This window comes from Aphanomyces astaci, assembly GCF_000520075.1.
Source record: "Aphanomyces astaci strain APO3 unplaced genomic scaffold supercont1.24, whole genome shotgun sequence".
In the NCBI taxonomy this organism is placed as follows: domain Eukaryota; phylum Oomycota; class Saprolegniomycetes; order Saprolegniales; family Verrucalvaceae; genus Aphanomyces; species Aphanomyces astaci.
In genome coordinates this window covers 695402-713049 of record NW_009798287.1, presented here as the reverse complement: position 1 = coordinate 713049, position 17648 = coordinate 695402, and the positions used below count along the sequence as shown (strand labels likewise).

The following is a 17648-nucleotide window of genomic DNA, read 5'->3' as shown; positions in this document are numbered from 1 at the left end:
GTCTAAAACGTGTGCCGATGACTGGTGCCCTACAAAAAACGCTACTTTTGAAAATCCTTACTGCACGTGTTTACTATTGAAATTGATATCCTTTAAACCTCAATTCATGAGCTGAATCTTGCGGTTATTTTGATATTTGTATCACCTCAATATGTGTTGTAGTCAACGAGAAATGGACGAACAAAGTAAGCAATGAACGATGCTGATGACTGGTGCCCCACGTTATCATTCCTGATCAATTTTGATATTCTAATTTGGACTGTCGAACATTAAAATCGGATTTCTACTGGGTATAAACCAGGTTGATAATGAAGTTAACACACTTTAAGGTATTCCCAAGTGGGATAAACTGGGACAATGGATGCATTTGGATGCAAGTAGATGTAATTTTGGAAGCACAACACACAGATCACAAGCCACACTAGCGTTATTTATACGTGGTGTCGCCAAGCATGGTGCGTCTCGTGATGAGAAGTGCCGGATACTGTCCGTTTGGGCGGAAGGAATGCAAGAATGGTTTCTCCCATAACTTTTACCCTAGGAGGTATTTCCCAGTAGTGGCACCCGACTACAGTATGTGTATACTGTACTGTATACAACGTACAGTGCTTGGTGGAAAAACGCAGTCAGTGCTACTGTCAATGTCACTTCAAATTTGTATGGAGAGTGGGATTTGCAAAATTTGAATTAAAATAATATTTGACACCTTGAATGGGGACAATCCAGAACGAACAAATCCTATTGGATAAATAAATCATTGTATTGGCCAATCAATTTCCAATGTAACGTTACATATTTATGTCGCATAAATGGTCGAATTCATGAATCGCACATAATGGACTGCACGAATGGATTCAGGAGGGGGGTTTACCCCGAGAACCCTCCTACTGACTCTAACAAGCTCACACACATAGCACACGTACAACTTAAAGTTGCATTACAGTCGGAATTGACTTTTCGAAGGAACCCTTTACGGTCTCCGGGTTAATTTTGTCCCACACACGAATGGTGCGATTGATAATAGCAATGCGTTTTTCTTGAAGCGTAAAATCGTCACCTTGACCTTCGTCGTCCTCCAGTATCCACGCTGTCTTCAACATCGCCTTCAATGGTCCCATAATCCCGACGTCAAGGGGTTGGCACCTGCTCGAGGAGTGTTTCGGCAGCGGTTCAATCACACTGAACGAGGAATCGGCCATTCAGTCATGTGCCTTTTCAGACACATGGCACTCCAGGTTGTCGACAAGAAGGACGGAGGCGTCGAGCAAAAGGTCCGCCAGATTGTCGAGGTACATCATCCACACACACACACTCGTCCATCCATGCATTTGCTTGGACAGCATACCAGTGACCAACAGGGTACGTTCGAAGCTCCTCCTTGTCAATGGTCCCACCAGGCTGCCCTTTCACGATGAACATAATGGGTAGCTTCACACCTACATTGGCTTTAGAAGTAGTTGTTTGATTGCCTTACCATCAGCTCGAATCGTCAAAAGTGCCGTCAATCGCTCCGAGTGCTTTTCGGACTTGTCCACTTTGCTCGACTTCCCGATCTCCGCCAGGGTGCTCCCAGGGGGCATGCCGTAGCACAGGCCTGTTTCGTCAGCGTTCAGAATGGTGTGCTTTGGGTAGGCAGCATACTTGGTGTGGAAGTATGCTGCATAGTCAAGCCACACAGAGTCCAACACCTCTTGACTGAGCTTCGACACGCAGGGTTTTCGGTGCCTAAACCGGTTGCGCGTACAAAACCGAAGCAACAGACAACGAAGAGTTTCATAATCATCCTCCGGGCTCTTCTTCGCCTCGATGTAGGACACGAGCCACGGCTTTTGGTTGCGCCGGATCCATTGCATGAGGTGAAACACTCTGATGAACTTGTTGTTGTCCCGCCATTCGCTCATGTACGCAATGATGTCGCCCATGAAGGGGATCATGGATTTGCGACCTTGTCCTCCCATCGTGGCCTTGCGGCCGTGGCGCGTGCTGGATGTGATCTGGGACTCCTTGCGCCGCCAGCCTTGCCATGTCCCGTAGGGGATCCCAACGCCCCGACAGAACTGCCGTTCATTGGCGCAGCCAGACGCGTGAAACTGAGCAATGACGGTTTTCCGATCACTGTTTGTGTATCGGCGCTGCTGGAGCTTCCCTTCGGTCGGAGGCATTTTTCGTTTTGAAAGTCATGTTCAAAAACATGAACTTGAATTTGCCTTTCTTGTGATTGGTGGGTTTTGAAACGTAATCAGACCATCTTGCCGATAAAAGTGAATCAATTTCATCCAACCGAAATCGTTTATTTGATCACCCATGTGTGCCCTTTAGAGACTGGTCTGCGAACGAATTGTTCCTGCTTTTGGCCATTCCTGCTTTTGCAAAATCAGTTTGATTGGCTACAATTATCCGTAATCCGAATGTACTCCTTGCTTTTCGTGTCATGAAAAGCATGGACTCTCCATCCCTGCCTGTAACCAGTCATTCCTGCTTTTCGCACGCTTTTGTGCGACCAAGTCAGCCATGAGGTCCAACCGCCGGCAGAAATGGTGCTAGGTTGATGCAACACATACATACATATCATGCGTCACACATAAAACCATAGATGCTGCCACCCCGAAGGCCAAGGCAGGCAAGCGCAAGGAGAAAGTCCTCGGAGACCAAACGCTCTATCCAGTGGTGCGATGAGAGTGTGGCGACACTCTTTTGCCTCCGTTACAACTCGCATTTGGCAAAAAGGTTCGAGTCCAAGAACAACGCAAAAGTTACGAAAGCCTCTAGTCAAGGCGAGGCATTGGAAGCCAGTCGATGTATTGCGTGCAATTCAGGGCGAATCTGACACTATGGCGCAACTCCTTGCTCATTTGGTTGCACGCAAGTAACAAACAAATAATGTAACGATGATTGCAAAGTATTTTTCTGTTAATTCAAATACTAGCTATTCCACGACGTTTCAACACTGCAGTCTTGCGAATGAGAGGATTTGTTTCAGTTTCACGTGGATCAGCAGGTTGAAAATACAAATTTCTGTCACGCCGGGGGCACGGTTCAGAAAAGAGTCCGTCATTGAAATGAATTAACATGTTATGCAACACAAAACATGTAGTGACCGCAACAGTTTGTTCGAGAGATTTTTCATTCATCACTGTTTTTAGAATTCTAAATCGTTCTTTCAAACGGCCAAAAGCACATTCAACAACCATACGAGTACTTGACAATCTAAAATTGAAATGTTTTTGAACTTTTGTCAACACTCCACCTTCCCCATGCGGCGGCAAAAATGGCGTTAACAGCCAAGGAAGCAACGTGTATCCAGAATCACCAAGCAGAAAACATCCAGTCGGCACAAGTCGTCGAATAGTCTGACCAACTACAGATACTTTCCAAATCTTTTTGTCGGAAAATGAACCGGGACGAATATCCACAGACATAAATACCATTCGCGACAAGAATCGCTTGCACATTCAATGAGGGATCACCATTTCGATTGTAAAATCCATCATACTCCAATGGTCGCTGTATATCAATCAGAGAGCCATCAACAGCTCCAACAACACCAGGAATTCTATGAACTTTATAAAATCCACGTTCGACACGATGCCATGCACGAGAGTCCATAGGGAAATGAATCCATTTGTTTGCATTAGAGGAGACAACATTGACGAAAGTCGAAACCACAGTCACACACCACGACCTAGCCTTACCAAATACACCAGCGGTTTCACGGTATCCTCCCTCAGAACCCAAAAAATAGATAAATACAGCAACTTTTTTTTCAAACGAGTGGACCGAACGACGTCGGGAATACTTTGGCAATCGACGGCGAAGCCACACAACTATCTTACAGAACGCTCGTTGGTCACAACGAAGGTTGTCACGAAACCATTGCTCATATCGAGGGTCACCAAGCATGTCATCAAAGTTGACATTCGTAATAGTCAGAATGTTGTACATCGAAGAGGTCGAGCTGGTAGCAAAAGAAATGCATACAGCACACACAACCGCGGCAACTGCGGCAACAACATCTCTCAAACCATCCATGGCACTCGCAACGATTCAAAGCAGGAACACCAAAAGCAGGAATGGCTTCCCAGACCAGGTAATTGGGCACTATCCGAATAAAATTTATCCGTACAAAGCAGGAATGGCTGAAAGCAGGAACAATTTTTCACAGACCAGGCCCTTATAGTAATATGCATGTCCTACTCTGTCTGCGTTTTTCCGCCAAGCACTGTACTACCTCCGATTGGAAATGATTTATAGGTTTCACTTTGTTGAGCTGAAAACTGTATCTCATTCAAAATAGGTTATTGCCTTGACAATGGGTTACAGTACTTCCAGGACTACTGTAGTACTTGAAGTAAGTCGTACTCCTACTAATTATTTACCCAGCTATTTACTACGAAGTACGTAGTATTAATAACGTTAGTACTACCTCCGGACGGAAATAGACCTGACATTTCAAAATCGTTGAACGACGGAAATAGACCTGATATTTCAAAGGCCCCATAAATTTAGTAAATCAATATCCATAACCATAATCAAAGCTATATAATTAAATAAACAAACAATTTTGTATTTAATTATTGGCTTTGCATACTCAAGCTCAAATTCATTTGATTCTTACGTAGAAACCAACACTCCTTCGTCGCCCTCTTCATTGATCCCACAAGAAAATCACTTTGGTGATGCATCGCTTGATCTGGGTTCAGCGGTGGGGTGGGATTTCGCCGGGGAGCAGGTACATTTGCGATTTGACCTTTGTCGCGTGGAACCACTTCTCATCCACGTGGACATAATCGTATATGTCGGCAAACTGAAAGTTGCTGTCGGGACGAACGAAGTCCATGGCCCATTTCACGTGGACCACTTTGTTGACATCGGTTAGCTTAGGTATAATGTGGGGATTGTACTTTACTACGAGACCGCGTTTGTAGTAGTCTTGAAGGGTGCTCGCGGGTATGCCGATTGTGTGCGCGATGTACTGGAGAGTTGTCCGACGTTGTGGTGGTATCGCACGAATTCGTGCCGGAAGGTCCGTGTACAACGTCGTTGGCTTGAACCCGACGTATGCTTCTGTACGTATACTGATTTCCCCCCGACTTCGTAACAGCAATTTTTATACAACTTTAACAGTATATAATATTTAACAGGTATTTAATATCCCAGCAAACCATGACAACCAGTAAAAACGACCTCTACTCAACACTCATTGCTGCCACGTGCTCACTAAAGGCAGCCAAGTCATTGTCAAGAATACCAGTTCGATTCCAACAGTTGGCGACGGTCGATGGCGCAACAGAGCGACAAGCATCTTTCGCCCATCCCATTGCCTCAATGAGAGGTACCTCATACAACTTGTCCTGGCGCCCTGACATTACCTCTTCGATTTGGTCTAGGGCATTTTGAAGTTGCCGCTGTTTGACCTTTGCCTTGAACGATACGATAATGCCCGCATCTTGCGGCTGAAGGTAAGCAGTCGTGTTGGGAGGTAGCATTTTCAGACTCACATTTGTCAACAGAGCTTCGTCCTTAGGCTTGTGGGGTGGCGCGTTGTCCACGAGCATCAAGACCTTCCGGTTCGCAGAGACCATTCGGTCATTCAACGCATGCAGGTACGTGTTGAAAATAGTCCCATTCATCCAAGCTTTCTTGCTCGCGTGATAGTCAAAGCCCAGTTCCTGGCCAGTTTGATGGTTGAAACATCGTGGCTGCACCGCGGTGCCAATGAACAACGGGTCAATAACGTCAGATCCATCGGCGTTCGTGATAAGTGCAAGCGTTATACGCTTCTTTGACTTCTTGGTGCCACGTACGCGGTGTCGGGTAATCGATCGATGCGGTGCGAGGCAGTAAAAGAAGGAGGTTTCATCCATATTGTACAAGTCGTGAGGACTGAAACCACTTGTTGTATTTAGGATGTCTTGACACCCGACGGCGACGGCCTCAGGTGGTGTTGATGTGGGCTCTCCGTGCTGGATTTTGGAGGTAAGGCCATGTTTTCATTGGAATTTGTATAACCATCCTTTTGAGAATGCCAGGCGGCGGGACATAGGGACTTGGAGCTCGTCGCAAAAAGCAACCGCTTGCTTTCGGATCAGCTCGCCGGTGAGACAGACCCCCAACTCCTCGCAACGAAGAACCCACTGAAGGATTTTTTGTTCGACATGAGGCATCGTAACCTCGCGGTCGATTGATCACGCCTTGCTGTCCGCGCGTTGATGCTGCATGGTGTGGCGTTAATTGACGTTGCAAATCGTAGTCTTAGATGGTGTAGTGTTAAGTGTAAACATGTTGGCGGCCCATGCGGCCAGCTCTGTATATGTTGCACTCGGGTTTCGCAGATGCTCGACATAGAGCGCATGCTTATCATCCAAGGACAATCGTGACTTCATGTTTCCCAAATGACTCTACATCCTTGAAAACTTTTAGCTTCAACATTTGAATTTTCAAAACTCTCTTCTAGATTTGATAAGTATAAGATTATAAAAATTGTCGATTTTGACCCGTTACGAAGTCGGGGGGAAATCAGTACTTCGTATAAGATTATAAAAATTATCGATTTTGACCCGTTACGAAGTCGGGGGGAAATCAGTACTACGCGAAAAGAGATCATCATTCCTGTTTTCGGATAAGTTAGGCTGAATCCGTATTTTTTATCTTGACTTGAGTATCGTGATTCTTTTGCAACGTGCGCGACTGGATGCAACTTTATTTTTATAGATTCGGGCCAATTGGATGCACCCATTGCGCACCTATTTTCAGATTTTTCTAATTTGAAAATTTGCAGAAATTACATCAATTTTTGTCAAATGTCAGGTCTATTTCCGTCCGGAGGTAGTATTAATATAACATGACTACTGTAATTTGTATTACACGATTACACTATTTCATGTTATTTCGTTCAGCGGATGACGTCGACCTTTATGTTGCAACTATCAAAAGTTTCAAATAGTGTGGAAAAGGCAGCAGCAGTCTCCCAGTGCGATGACGACCGCCGTGGAAGCATGGACCGCCAAGCAGTTGACGCATTTGGGCGTGGACAGTGTGTTTGCGCCGTACGTCCTCGGAATGCTTGACATGGAAACCGGTCCGACCTCCAGCTACGACGACGAAGACGAGAAGCGCCAGGAAGTCCTCGACTTGTTGATGGGATGGCTCGACGACTCGCACCAGGTAGGTTGGTACACACATGCCGAGACAATCGACCGCCGTCGTCATCTTGCGATACCCAACGATGACTCATGGCGTGGTTAGGCCCAAGCGGAGAATTTCGTAGACGAACTGATCTTGTACATGAAGAATCCCCAGCAACTTGCACTGTTGAACGACACGCCAACGGTGGTGGATGTTGCCGCCGCCGCGGCTGCCAAGGAGGAGGAAGAGTTTGCTCGACTCAATGCCACGGCGTCATCTTTCGTGCCACGAGTACGTGTACATGTCACCTACACTTCTCACCATGCTATAGGACGAGGCACACGCCGATGCACGCACCACTGACGGCGCCGCCGACGACGATGCGTTTGAATTCGACGTGGATGACGAAGAAGCGTTTTACTGGTCTGTCGCGTATGAGGTGCGCGTCTTTCGTTCGTTTCTTGAGAGATGTGTATCATGTTGATTCGTGTAGCTCGTGGAGCAGCTGCTGTTGGTGTTTCCTGTGATGGACCCGGAACGGTTGTTGGATTTACTCAAGGAAGTGGATTTGAACGTGCATCGCGCGCAGGTAGATGCATCTGCCTATATATTCCGTCTTCCATTTGCATCCTTATGTGTGGACAAACTAGGCCACCATGCAAGGCATTGTCGACTCGGAGTTGTCCAAGGGCAACAACGCGCAAGTGTGTCGCCATTACCTTCAAGGGGACTGCCGCCGCGCCGACTGCTGGGTACGATCTAGTCCTTGCATTTTCCTTTCTACCCATCCATTATTGCAATCTCATCCACCCACTCGTTCGGCAGTTTCTCCACGACACGCACTTGATCCCGTGCCGGTACTGGATCAGAGGCGGGTGTTTGCAAGGGGACGAGTGTGCGTTTGCCCATTCGTTCGCGGTGGCAGTGTCTCAGTACTCGTCGTCGGTTGTTGCCGACACGGACGAGCACGACGACGAAGAGCCGCTCGAGTGGAACTTTCCCGCACTTGGGGGATTGACAACGACAGTGTCGGACGACGGGTTGTCGCTCAACTTTAAACGGGCGGTGGCCATGGCGCCAACTTCGTCGTCATCCTATGGAGGCAGCAATTCGTGGTTTGGTAGTGCCACGTCGGCCAATCTGGTACGATATCGAGTTTCCTACGAGCTTTGTGGGAATAACCGCTCTGGCGACGTAGACACATAAGAAGCAATCGAGCGTACCTGGTAAATCGACTATGTCCATCACGCAATGGGTGGAAACGGGCGACCAAGTGGCGGTGCAATACCAACGAGCCCGCGCCACCGCCCGGGACTTGGCGTTGGCTCGTAACCAATGCTTCATGAACGCGACCCGCGCATTTCGAGCCAACAACAAGGCGGCGGCCAAGAGTTTGTCGCGGCAAGGACAACAGTTCAACGCCGAGATGAAGCAAGCGCATTTCGAAGCCGCGACCATCATCTTCAATGCACGCAACCCACAATACGAAGTTGACGGCATCGTGGATCTCCACGGCCTTCATGTTGTAGAGGCAGTCGAGTTGCTCGCGTGGCTGCTCCCAAGCATCAAGACGCGCGAAGCTATCTGCGTCGTCACGGGGTCGGGCCACCATTCGCACCACCAGCGCCTGCGACCAGCTGTCGAACGTTTCTTGGCTACCGAAGGATACACATTCACAGTCGTCCCTGATAGAAAAGGATATGTCGGCATGCTCAATGTATCGTTGCGTTGGTGACATCTTTGTCTTGACAGGCTGTGCCCCAACTTGTGTGTGCTTTCCTACTACAGATCGTTGGGAATGTCAGAATTCTGCACACATCGAATGCGTCACTTACTTAAATGGTGTGTTCGATAATAACGGCAGCGCCTTCAATATTCCATGGATGGTACGCTCCAGTGACGTTGGAGTGGGCATGTTGCATGCTTTCTGTCAGGGAGGATTGGCAGCATTATGTGGCGTCATGACGAAGTACGTGTGACTTTTCCGTCATAACGTTATACAGCGCCACATACATGCTCATGCTTCGAGACCCCTCACTGGGGCTCTGGCTCATTCGTCCTTCCTTGAGGCTGCGGTGTCGGCTTCCTTTGTCATGTCCTTCGCGCGCAATTTGAATTGTGTGACTAAAATCTTCGAAGCTACGTTTGATTGGATGAAAGAAGCCACCAATCAAACAATTTATCAATTTTATTTTGACCAATCCAATCGCAGCATTTCTGGTCAGTCCCACATAACTAGTACCAGTAATTGACATGGCAACGTGGCTGCAAAAGTCGCTCGCCGATGCGTTGGGGTTCTCGGAGACACAGGACATCGCGGCCTTTGTTGATTCCATCGAGTCCAAGGAGGATATCTATGAGGCTGTGGTTCAAATGATCGGCGAAGACAAGAGCGCCGTGGCACACACAATCGCAGCTCGCCTCGTCGACGAACGTAGGCCGAAAGTAGTGCCAACTGCTACCGGCGCACTACCTGCTGTTGACGCCACACCCAAACCCCGTCTGCCCCACGCCAGTCCCATCACCAACTGCCTCGAATGCGGACTCATCGAGTACGGCGGCTCCCCCGCCTGCGCTTCCTGCGGCGTGTTGCTGCATTATGTGGACGAGCGACCAGATGCTCACGAAGCGCGTGAGCACCGCGATCGACTCCTTGCAAACGATGCTTCCCTCTCCCAACGAACGGTGCGTATATACTTCGTCATGCCCCATAAGTCATGTGTGTTTTGCTGTAGGTTGTGCATGATATGAATGCCCATTTTGACGCAGACAAGTTGGCCCGCGACGACGCCGCTGCCGTCGCATCCGCCATGACCGTTCACATCGACTTGGTGAATCGATCCATTGAAGCAGCGCCGATGGCATCTGACCAAGCAGATATGATGGCGAGTCTCGTGCATCATTTAGAGCGAGACGTCCGAAAGGTGGCGAAAGGCGCGCCGCCGCCGCTGGTGCATCACGGCAACTACACCGTCGTGAACGGCGACGGTATCGCAGACGAATATGTGTAGGGCAGGGCGTAAGGAATCCTTGTTACAAGGACACAACACGCAAACCATGTTGTTTCTCAACACCTCGATAGAAGAACGAGCACACACGACGGCACCACCCTGTGTAAATCTATTATTGCTTGGCCAGCTTACGATGCAAAGCGTCCAAAATCTTCTTGATGCGATCCAGCATCACTTGGTCCGACGACGCACAACTCCGGCTGTCGTACGGCGGACGAATGAGAACGTCCATCACGCGGATGTGTTGACCTTCCCAATGGCACGGCATCGTCTTGCTCAGCACGTCAAAGATGGACTGTCCGAGGGGGGTGACGTCCTTGCCGATCGAAGCGAGGGCCTTTTCGGCCAGTTCTCGGTTCTGCAGCTCCAGTTTGCGTAGCTTGCCCTCACTCACAGACGATGTCGGGACGGATGATCGACCATTGAGCGACGAATGCGACGACTCCCAAGACTCGTCGTCTTTCGCAACGATCTCGACGCTCTGGACCGCTGCGATGTGCACCAAGTGCGTCGAGTCCACACCCTTGACGACCAAGAAGCCAGAGACTGGGTCCAACGTATACACGCTGCCTTCGATCACAGGGGTGTCGTCGAACGTCTTCACCCGCACCCATGTATCAAGGGCCACGTGCCTGCCTTCCACGCCGTTCCCATTCTGCACTGGCAGTTCCACCAACACCTCGTCGGCCATCGTCGTGCAAAATTCCTGGCGCCAGGTCCCGACCTGTAAGAGTAGATTGTCGACAGGATTTATTGTCACGGTTTAGCGTTATTTTGACCCTGAAAACACGTTAAATTGAGAAATTCCCACGAATCAAACATTTTAACGGTTCCTATATCTGAGTTTATCTTAGTTATCTTATTTGCAGTAAGAATCTCGCGTTTACAACCGTGCCGCCAAAAGGGTTAAGAGATCGGCTGTAGGTTTTTACCATGCCTGACATTGGCGGCGGCGTCCGCACTGGCGGCTCAACGACGACCGAGCCAATGCGGATTGCGATGTGCTGCGACTTCTTCTACCCCCGTCTCGGTGGCGTAGAGATGCACATATGGAGCTTATCGCAATGTCTCATTCGTCGAGGCCACAAAGTGATCGTGATCACCCATCAGACAGACGGGCCAAACAAGCGCCAAGGCATTCGATACATGACCAACAACTTGAAGGTGTACTACCTGCCGCTGGTGCCCATGGTGGACAACGTGACGCTGCCGACGTTCGCGGGGGGCTTTGGTCTCTTCCGCACGGTGTTGATTCGCGAACGCATCCAGATAGTGCATGGTCATCAAGCGACGTCGGCGTTCATGCACGAATGCATCCTGCAAGCGAAAACCATGGGCTACAAAGCGATCTACACTGACCATTCCCTCTTTGGATTTGCCGACGCCGCGTCCATCCATCTCAACAAGGTGTAACGAACGTTCCTTCCTTTACGTCGTTCCTTACTTGCCATTGATGGACGACGCAGGTCATGAAGTTCACCTTGTCCGACATCGACCACGCCATCTGCGTCTCCCACACATGCAAGGAGAACCTCGTCCTCCGCGCCTCCTTGGACCCTTCCATCGTGTCGACCATCCCCAACGCCGTCGACGCATCCAAGTTCACACCATCTTCGTCGGCGACCCCATCGCCCCCGCTCGACCCGCTTCGAGATCCCATCACCGTCGTCATCATCTCGAGACTCGTGTATCGAAAGGGCATCGACCTCGTGGGCAAAGTACGTCCGTCAATGAGTTGTCCTCGCTCCAGTGTCATTCATGATTTGCATGCATGCATGTACCTGTTTGTACTCATATATATATACAACACATATATACAACGACTACATTCGATTTTTGTGAACGACGGCACCTATCATGTCGTGTATGTGCTGGCATGCCTATTGCATTTGGCCGCCATGACGACCTATTCTTTTATTCTTCCTTTCTATATAGGATGTATATATATATCCTATATATATATATTGCACATGCACTCTATCACAAGAACACACGTTCTTGTATTATTCCTTCCCATATATATATATATATATTGAACGTACATTCTATCACAAGAACACACGTGTTGTACACCTATGTGTGTCAACGTGGTAAGTCAATATGTTGTCTAGACGATTGAACTCGTGTGTGCGCGGTGCCCGAACGTCAAGTTCCTCATCGGCGGCGACGGCAACAAGCGCCTCCTCCTTGAGGAAATGCGTGAAAAGTGCCAGCTGCACGACCGCGTGACGCTGTGGGGCGCCGTGCCCCACGAGCACGTGCGCCATGTGCTCACGCAGGGCCATATCTTTCTCAACTCGTCGCTCACCGAGTCATTTTGCATCGCCATCCTCGAAGCTGCCGCGTGTGGCCTCTTCGTCGTGAGTACCCGCGTGGGGGGCGTGCCCGAGGTGCTGCCGCCAGACATGATCCGCTTCTCCAAGGACATCACGCCAGAAGACTTGGCCGATGCCGTCGTAGAGTCCATCCCTCTTCTCGCCAAGGTATGATGTTTCTTATATATATATAGTCCTGTCGGGGGATATACACTACTTACTGTACCAACAAACTGCAATTCGAAAATCGTTTGCGATTTACGACCAGTCGGTTAAAATGTACAGATGCTTGTCAATGTTTTGTATATATATATATATAACCCATAGACGCCATGAATAAATATATATATATATATATTTATGGCGTCTATGGGTGGGGGGTGTTTTGTCGTCATGGTTCCCCAACGTTTGACATTGTGCCACCCATGTCAGTGGAGGACTACCAAAATTGCCTCAGATTTCGAATCTGCGATTTCCTCAGATCAGTACACTGACAATTTTCAGATCCGATTTTTGTGCGATCCGAGACACCCTCAGATGTGCGAAGACGTTTTTTTCGTCTTCGCAGAGTACCAGAACCTTAGAATCGCAGAAATTTACATTTTCAGACAGCAATTTGCTGTTGAAACAGAGCAACACATTTTTCAATTCCACTGTCAGATTGAATAAAAAATTGGTCTGAGTAGGCCTTCTGAGGTATTTTTGGTAGTCTTCCAGTGGTCGTTAATTGAGAGCATGCTCTACAATCTCCAAATCATATTTTTATATATATCGTTTTTGTCGAGAATAATAATAATATATATATATATATTCTCGACAATAATGTGGACGGGAATTATGTGTAGGTGGACAAGACGGACTTTCACGATCGCGTTGAGACCATGTACAACTGGTATGACGTGGCAGAACGCACGGAGCGCGTGTACCGCAACGTGATTCAGCTGCCCAAGTCGCCCCTTATCCATCGGTAAATAATATACCTCCCAATGTATCATAATCATCTTTCTCAACGGGATATTTGTGTCCATTTCGCTGAAATATTTTGACTTGGCAGCGAATTTCGATACTCGATTTAAGTCAGATTTTTAGCTTATGTATGATGATGTACACATTTGAAGATGAACCGTATTTTTTTCAGGTCCAAAACTATACTAACGTTAATCAATGATTGGTTGAATTTCTCGTTTGCGTACTTTTTTGATTGGACATTCTGAAATCCATGTGTCCAATTCATTCGAAAGTCCACCAGATTGGAACGGATTTGACAATATAGTTGGTTTTGTGGATAGCTTTCGAAAGTACTATGGCATGGGTCCCGTGGCAGGAATCCTTGGATGTACCGTGGCCGCGTGCTTGTTTGTGTACTTGCAATACCTGGAATGGCTCAAACCTTCCGAAGACGTTGAAGTCGCTCTCGACATCGTCGCAGATACGTCATCACATCAACAAACAACAACGACGACCCAACAACCGACAGTACCAACGTAACCAAGGAATAGACACACACGTCGCACTTTTAAGAGTTAAAAACACAGGGTCCAACTATAACGCACTCCAGTAACTACTACTACAAGTACAAGGTCGTAACGTTATTGTCGTTTTACCCAACATTTGGCCTGATTCGCCAAATGTATCAATCATCGATATTTTGCACAGAAGCTTGTAAATTTATGTACATAATTAGTTATCGTGTGGCGATTGGAATCACACACTAATTTGAAGGCACACACGAATTACATGGTGATGATGGTATCCTGCAATCGGATTGGCTAAAAACTTCTTGGGTGCGTTTGGGTTTCATAACTCCGGAGTACTACGTAGTAGTACTACAGTAGTATTTATTAGCGGCTTTGCATCATTTGATCGAAATCGACCACGAGTACGTATAGTAGTTGAAGGAATTATGCTAACACGTATGGCTCAAGTAATCCTGCGTCGTGGTAAGTGCATTGATTAATAGCTGTGCAATTGCAAATGCGTCTATAGTATTTCGTCAGTCCTATTTTTGAAATAATATTGACTTCTCAACATACTGCTTCAGAATAGTTGCCAATGCGGATATGGGATTGCAATATAAATTTAGCCATGATATCGACTTATAGTCGAAATACACCAACCCGAACTCGAAAAATCGGGGTGCTTCTTTTTTGGTCAGACTGTATTGTTGTAACTACGTAATATCCGATTGTTCATACTAACTATAGTTATCAATATCAATACTAGTAGTATGTATGAATACTTGGAGTGTAATAACTGATAGTCGTAGAGAGTAACAACTACTACATAGTACTACTACATGAACGAACGATATAGTATTAGTAGTTCAAGTGAATTCAACGGTGGCTGGCGCCTTCGTCCACAAACACTTGTAAGCGACACAATCAACCCATCGACACTTAGGCGGCGACGGCGCGGAGAAGCGTGCCCGTGAAGATCATGGCCGTACCGAGGGCCATGATAGACATGTTGCGCTTGCCTTCAATCTCCTTGAAGTAGATGGCGCTCCACAGCATCGACACCATCGCTGGCCCAATCGACGTCAAAGGGTACACCAAGTCAAACCCCAAGTTGCCCGCGCTCAAGAGCTGTCCCGCGAGACCCGTGGCCCACAGCAGACCTATTCATTCGATTAAAAGAACTCCAAGTTATTAAAAGAATTCATTAAACGAACCGGATCAAGCCATGAAAAGAATATAACAATGTATTATCAAGCCATTCAAAAGTACCGCACCATTCAAAAAGGACTGCATCCAACACTATCGAGGTTGCATTTTGTCGTCCATTAAAAGAACACTCCATGATTTAAAGAACTCGAAACAATCGATTAAAACAACACGATACGTACCAGACACGTAGGCCGGCCGCATGGCACTGCGCGGCATGCTGCGCTTGTGGTATCGGAAGAACGACGCGTAGATCAAAAAGCACACGGTGGACGTGACGTAGATGCCCATGCATTGCGAAAATAAAAAGTTGAGCGGGTTGCATCCGCCCGCGGCCGTGCAGCTTTGTTGCCACAGCACGTATGGCGTGAGGCAGTTGCCGAGAATGCCGCCAAGGAGGATGGCCAAGGCGACGCCAATGTACTTCCGCTTGCGTTCGTCTTCGGCGTTGGCGATCGCCACATGCTGCGGAACTTCGGCGGGGAGCGAGAATGGACCTAGGAAGAGATGGATCGTGTGAGACAGGAGAGAGAGAAGTAGTGTCCAACCATAGTTGGGCAATTCGGGATGGATGAACGACTCGGTGAGGTTTTCGTTGGCCATGGCGTTCAAATCCAGGTCGAGAATCGAGTCGCTGCTGGACGCGGGAGAGTGGTCTTTGTGCTTGAGCGGCGTGGTTTCGTCCACAGTGGTCACGTCGACAAGCGGGTCGGTGGACGAGCGCGTCGCCGAGGTCAACTGCGATACATGGTTCGACAGTTTGGGCTGGACCATACCGTACACCACGATGGATGCCAGCATGAAGACGATGCCGAGCGCACTGAGCCACGGGTGTGTGGGGACCGTGGGATGCACGCCAAAGAGGCCTAGACCAAGAGTTAGACGTACGACATACGACAGGGAAGGGCGGACCCACCAAAGCGAGACACAAGGTATCCCATGGTGATGTTGGCGCCGTTCCACAACATAAACCCCACCCCCAGTCCAAGGGTGTTGACGACCGTCGGAATGAGCACGTTTGCCAGTGCAAACAAGCACCCCCCGAGCAACCCTTGGGGAAACATGTACATCCCTGAATGTACGTGCATCAGTCATACATCACTTGATGAGTGGGAAAAAATGATCGACTACCTTGCTCGGCAAAGTGATCCCACTGGTTGCTCAGGAGCCCCCAGAACAGCCCCACTGCCAAGATCCCAGAACACTACACATAGTATGACATCACGTGAGGGGGATGGTATCTTTGAGGAAGTGGGGATGATCCTATGCATGATCGTACCATATACCACTGGAAGACCATGCCGTCATACGTCGGGTACTGCTTCGCGGGGACATAAGTTGTCCCGAAGAACACGACGGACATCATGATGCCGACATACCCCAGCACTGCGCTTGTCATGTTGCGGGCAAAAGATCGAGTTGAACCAACTGGTTCGTCGCACGAAAGTATCCGGATAAATCCGGACGAGGCTGCAGAGCTTCGATATTTTAAAGGCGTCGCCGAATTTTGCCTACATTTATCCAATCAAATTAAAACATCGAGGCAGGATCCCACCCGTTGAAAATAAAATTCTAAACTCGGAATGCCCCTACAAACAGCAAGATATACGAGTATAAAAATGCTCACTTGCAATGGACATTTTTTCCGGATGGTACAACCCTCCGGATAAAGTGATATGTATCAACGGCGCCAACTTGATGGTCGAGGCAGTGCTGCCGTCGCGACAACGTCCATTCGAGCTGGCGCATGCGTGGTACGGTGCGACCCAACCGCTGCAGTGCCGCTGGACATGGCATCTACATGTGCCTACTGCTTTGCACCCGGTGCCAGACGATGTGGTCTGTGCAAAATCTTGCATTACTGTAGTCGCCCATGTCAACTTGCCGACTGGAAGGTGCACGCCGTCGAGTGCACCTACCTCGCAAAACACTTGCAGGCCAACCCCATGACCCCCACGCTGCTGTTGGTCATTCGTTTGCTTCGGTCCGAAGCGTCGATGGCTGCCGTGCAGCACCTCGTGTCGCACTTGGACAACCACACCGCCAACAAACTCGACGACTACCGCGCCATGGGCATGTTGGTCTTGTCCATCATGACTCGCATGCAACTAAAGACCCCAGTTCCTTCCCTGGAGAGCGTCATGACGGTGTTCGGCCAGCTCAATTGCAACGCGTTCACCGTGTGCACGCCCGAGCAGGTTCCTGTGGGCATTGGAATGTTTCCAGACGCCGCGCTGCTCAACCATTCGTGTGCGCCCAACTGCATCCTGGTGTTTCACAAGCGTCAATTGTCCATTCGAGCGATTCGTGACGTGGCCGTGGGCGACGAACTCACGGTATGTCGCATGTCTGTCTCAATATCGATATAAACGGATATGTAAACCACCACTACCACCAGTAGATCTCGTACATTGAACTCATGACGTGTCACGCCGAGAGACAAGCAGAGCTCCAAGCGTCGTATTTTTTCACGTGCTGCTGCACTCGTTGCACTGTAAGCCATATATATATATATATATATATATATATATATA

The 17648-nt window shown here is 48.5% G+C and overlaps 6 protein-coding genes across 6 annotated transcripts in view; 4 read left to right on the top strand and 2 right to left on the bottom strand.

The window, feature by feature from the left end:
- Positions 1 to 6932: 6932 nt before the first annotated feature.
- Positions 6933 to 8912, top strand: H257_09801 (hypothetical protein). The gene is made up of 7 exons (XM_009836163.1): positions 6933 to 7164; positions 7246 to 7416; positions 7457 to 7564; positions 7619 to 7714; positions 7776 to 7877; positions 7951 to 8268; positions 8324 to 8912. Exons 1-7 carry the CDS (start codon positions 6976 to 6978, stop codon positions 8858 to 8860), a joined length of 1521 nt encoding a protein of 506 aa, XP_009834465.1. The 5' UTR covers positions 6933 to 6975; the 3' UTR covers positions 8861 to 8912.
- Positions 8913 to 9367: 455 nt separating this feature from the next.
- On the top strand, positions 9368 to 10943 carry H257_09799 (hypothetical protein). Its single transcript, XM_009836161.1, has 2 exons — positions 9368 to 9810; positions 9861 to 10943. The coding sequence occupies exons 1-2, from the start codon at positions 9379 to 9381 to the stop codon at positions 10134 to 10136; spliced, it is 708 nt and encodes a 235-aa protein (XP_009834463.1). The 5' UTR covers positions 9368 to 9378; the 3' UTR covers positions 10137 to 10943.
- H257_09800 (hypothetical protein) lies at positions 10181 to 10938 on the bottom strand. Its single transcript, XM_009836162.1, has one exon. The coding sequence runs from the start codon at positions 10825 to 10827 to the stop codon at positions 10249 to 10251; it is 579 nt and encodes a 192-aa protein (XP_009834464.1). The 5' UTR covers positions 10828 to 10938; the 3' UTR covers positions 10181 to 10248.
- A 69-nt stretch (positions 10944 to 11012) lies between the features above and the next one.
- Positions 11013 to 14036, top strand: H257_09798 (hypothetical protein). Its single transcript, XM_009836160.1, has 5 exons — positions 11013 to 11543; positions 11603 to 11854; positions 12248 to 12619; positions 13297 to 13418; positions 13741 to 14036. Exons 1-5 carry the CDS (start codon positions 11070 to 11072, stop codon positions 13937 to 13939), a joined length of 1419 nt encoding a protein of 472 aa, XP_009834462.1. The 5' UTR covers positions 11013 to 11069; the 3' UTR covers positions 13940 to 14036.
- Positions 14037 to 14735: 699 nt separating this feature from the next.
- Positions 14736 to 16532, bottom strand: H257_09797 (hypothetical protein). The gene is made up of 6 exons (XM_009836159.1): positions 16394 to 16532; positions 16246 to 16318; positions 16031 to 16186; positions 15663 to 15980; positions 15297 to 15611; positions 14736 to 15068 (listed from the first exon to the last, which is right to left on the bottom strand). Exons 1-6 carry the CDS (start codon positions 16511 to 16513, stop codon positions 14848 to 14850), a joined length of 1203 nt encoding a protein of 400 aa, XP_009834461.1. The 5' UTR covers positions 16514 to 16532; the 3' UTR covers positions 14736 to 14847.
- A 258-nt stretch (positions 16533 to 16790) lies between these two features.
- H257_09796 (hypothetical protein) overlaps positions 16791 to 17648 on the top strand; it is a gene marked incomplete at its 5' end in the record, with an annotated part of 2362 nt that continues 1504 nt past the window's right edge. Inside the window, 2 exons of the mRNA XM_009836158.1 lie at positions 16791 to 17450; positions 17516 to 17608. Of these exons, the coding sequence (XP_009834460.1) occupies positions 16791 to 17450; positions 17516 to 17608 (753 nt within the window). The remainder of the gene's footprint in view (positions 17451 to 17515; positions 17609 to 17648) is intronic.

What these genes read in the sequence shown, in the direction of transcription:
- H257_09801 (XM_009836163.1), top strand. Translation starts at nt 6,976, where the DNA reads ATGACGACCGCCGTGGAAGCATGGACCGCCAAGCAGTTGACGCATTTG. An exon ending in CGTCATCTTTCGTGCCACGA is followed by an intron (nt 7,417 to 7,456) that starts GTACGTGTACAT and finishes ACCATGCTATAG; the next exon opens with GACGAGGCACACGCCGATGC. An exon ending in TGAACGTGCATCGCGCGCAG is followed by an intron (nt 7,715 to 7,775) that starts GTAGATGCATCT and finishes TGGACAAACTAG; the next exon opens with GCCACCATGCAAGGCATTGT.
- H257_09799 (XM_009836161.1), top strand. Translation starts at nt 9,379, where the DNA reads ATGGCAACGTGGCTGCAAAAGTCGCTCGCCGATGCGTTGGGGTTCTCG. An exon ending in CTTCCCTCTCCCAACGAACG is followed by an intron (nt 9,811 to 9,860) that starts GTGCGTATATAC and finishes GTTTTGCTGTAG; the next exon opens with GTTGTGCATGATATGAATGC.
- H257_09800 (XM_009836162.1), bottom strand. Translation starts at nt 10,827, where the DNA reads ATGGCCGACGAGGTGTTGGTGGAACTGCCAGTGCAGAATGGGAACGGC.
- H257_09798 (XM_009836160.1), top strand. Translation starts at nt 11,070, where the DNA reads ATGCCTGACATTGGCGGCGGCGTCCGCACTGGCGGCTCAACGACGACC. An exon ending in CGTCCATCCATCTCAACAAG is followed by an intron (nt 11,544 to 11,602) that starts GTGTAACGAACG and finishes TGGACGACGCAG; the next exon opens with GTCATGAAGTTCACCTTGTC. An exon ending in CCATCCCTCTTCTCGCCAAG is followed by an intron (nt 12,620 to 13,296) that starts GTATGATGTTTC and finishes AATTATGTGTAG; the next exon opens with GTGGACAAGACGGACTTTCA.
- H257_09797 (XM_009836159.1), bottom strand. Translation starts at nt 16,513, where the DNA reads ATGACAAGCGCAGTGCTGGGGTATGTCGGCATCATGATGTCCGTCGTG. An exon ending in GGATCACTTTGCCGAGCAAG is followed by an intron (nt 16,187 to 16,245) that starts GTAGTCGATCAT and finishes ACGTACATTCAG; the next exon opens with GGATGTACATGTTTCCCCAA. An exon ending in GCGGCCGGCCTACGTGTCTG is followed by an intron (nt 15,069 to 15,296) that starts GTACGTATCGTG and finishes TCGAATGAATAG; the next exon opens with GTCTGCTGTGGGCCACGGGT.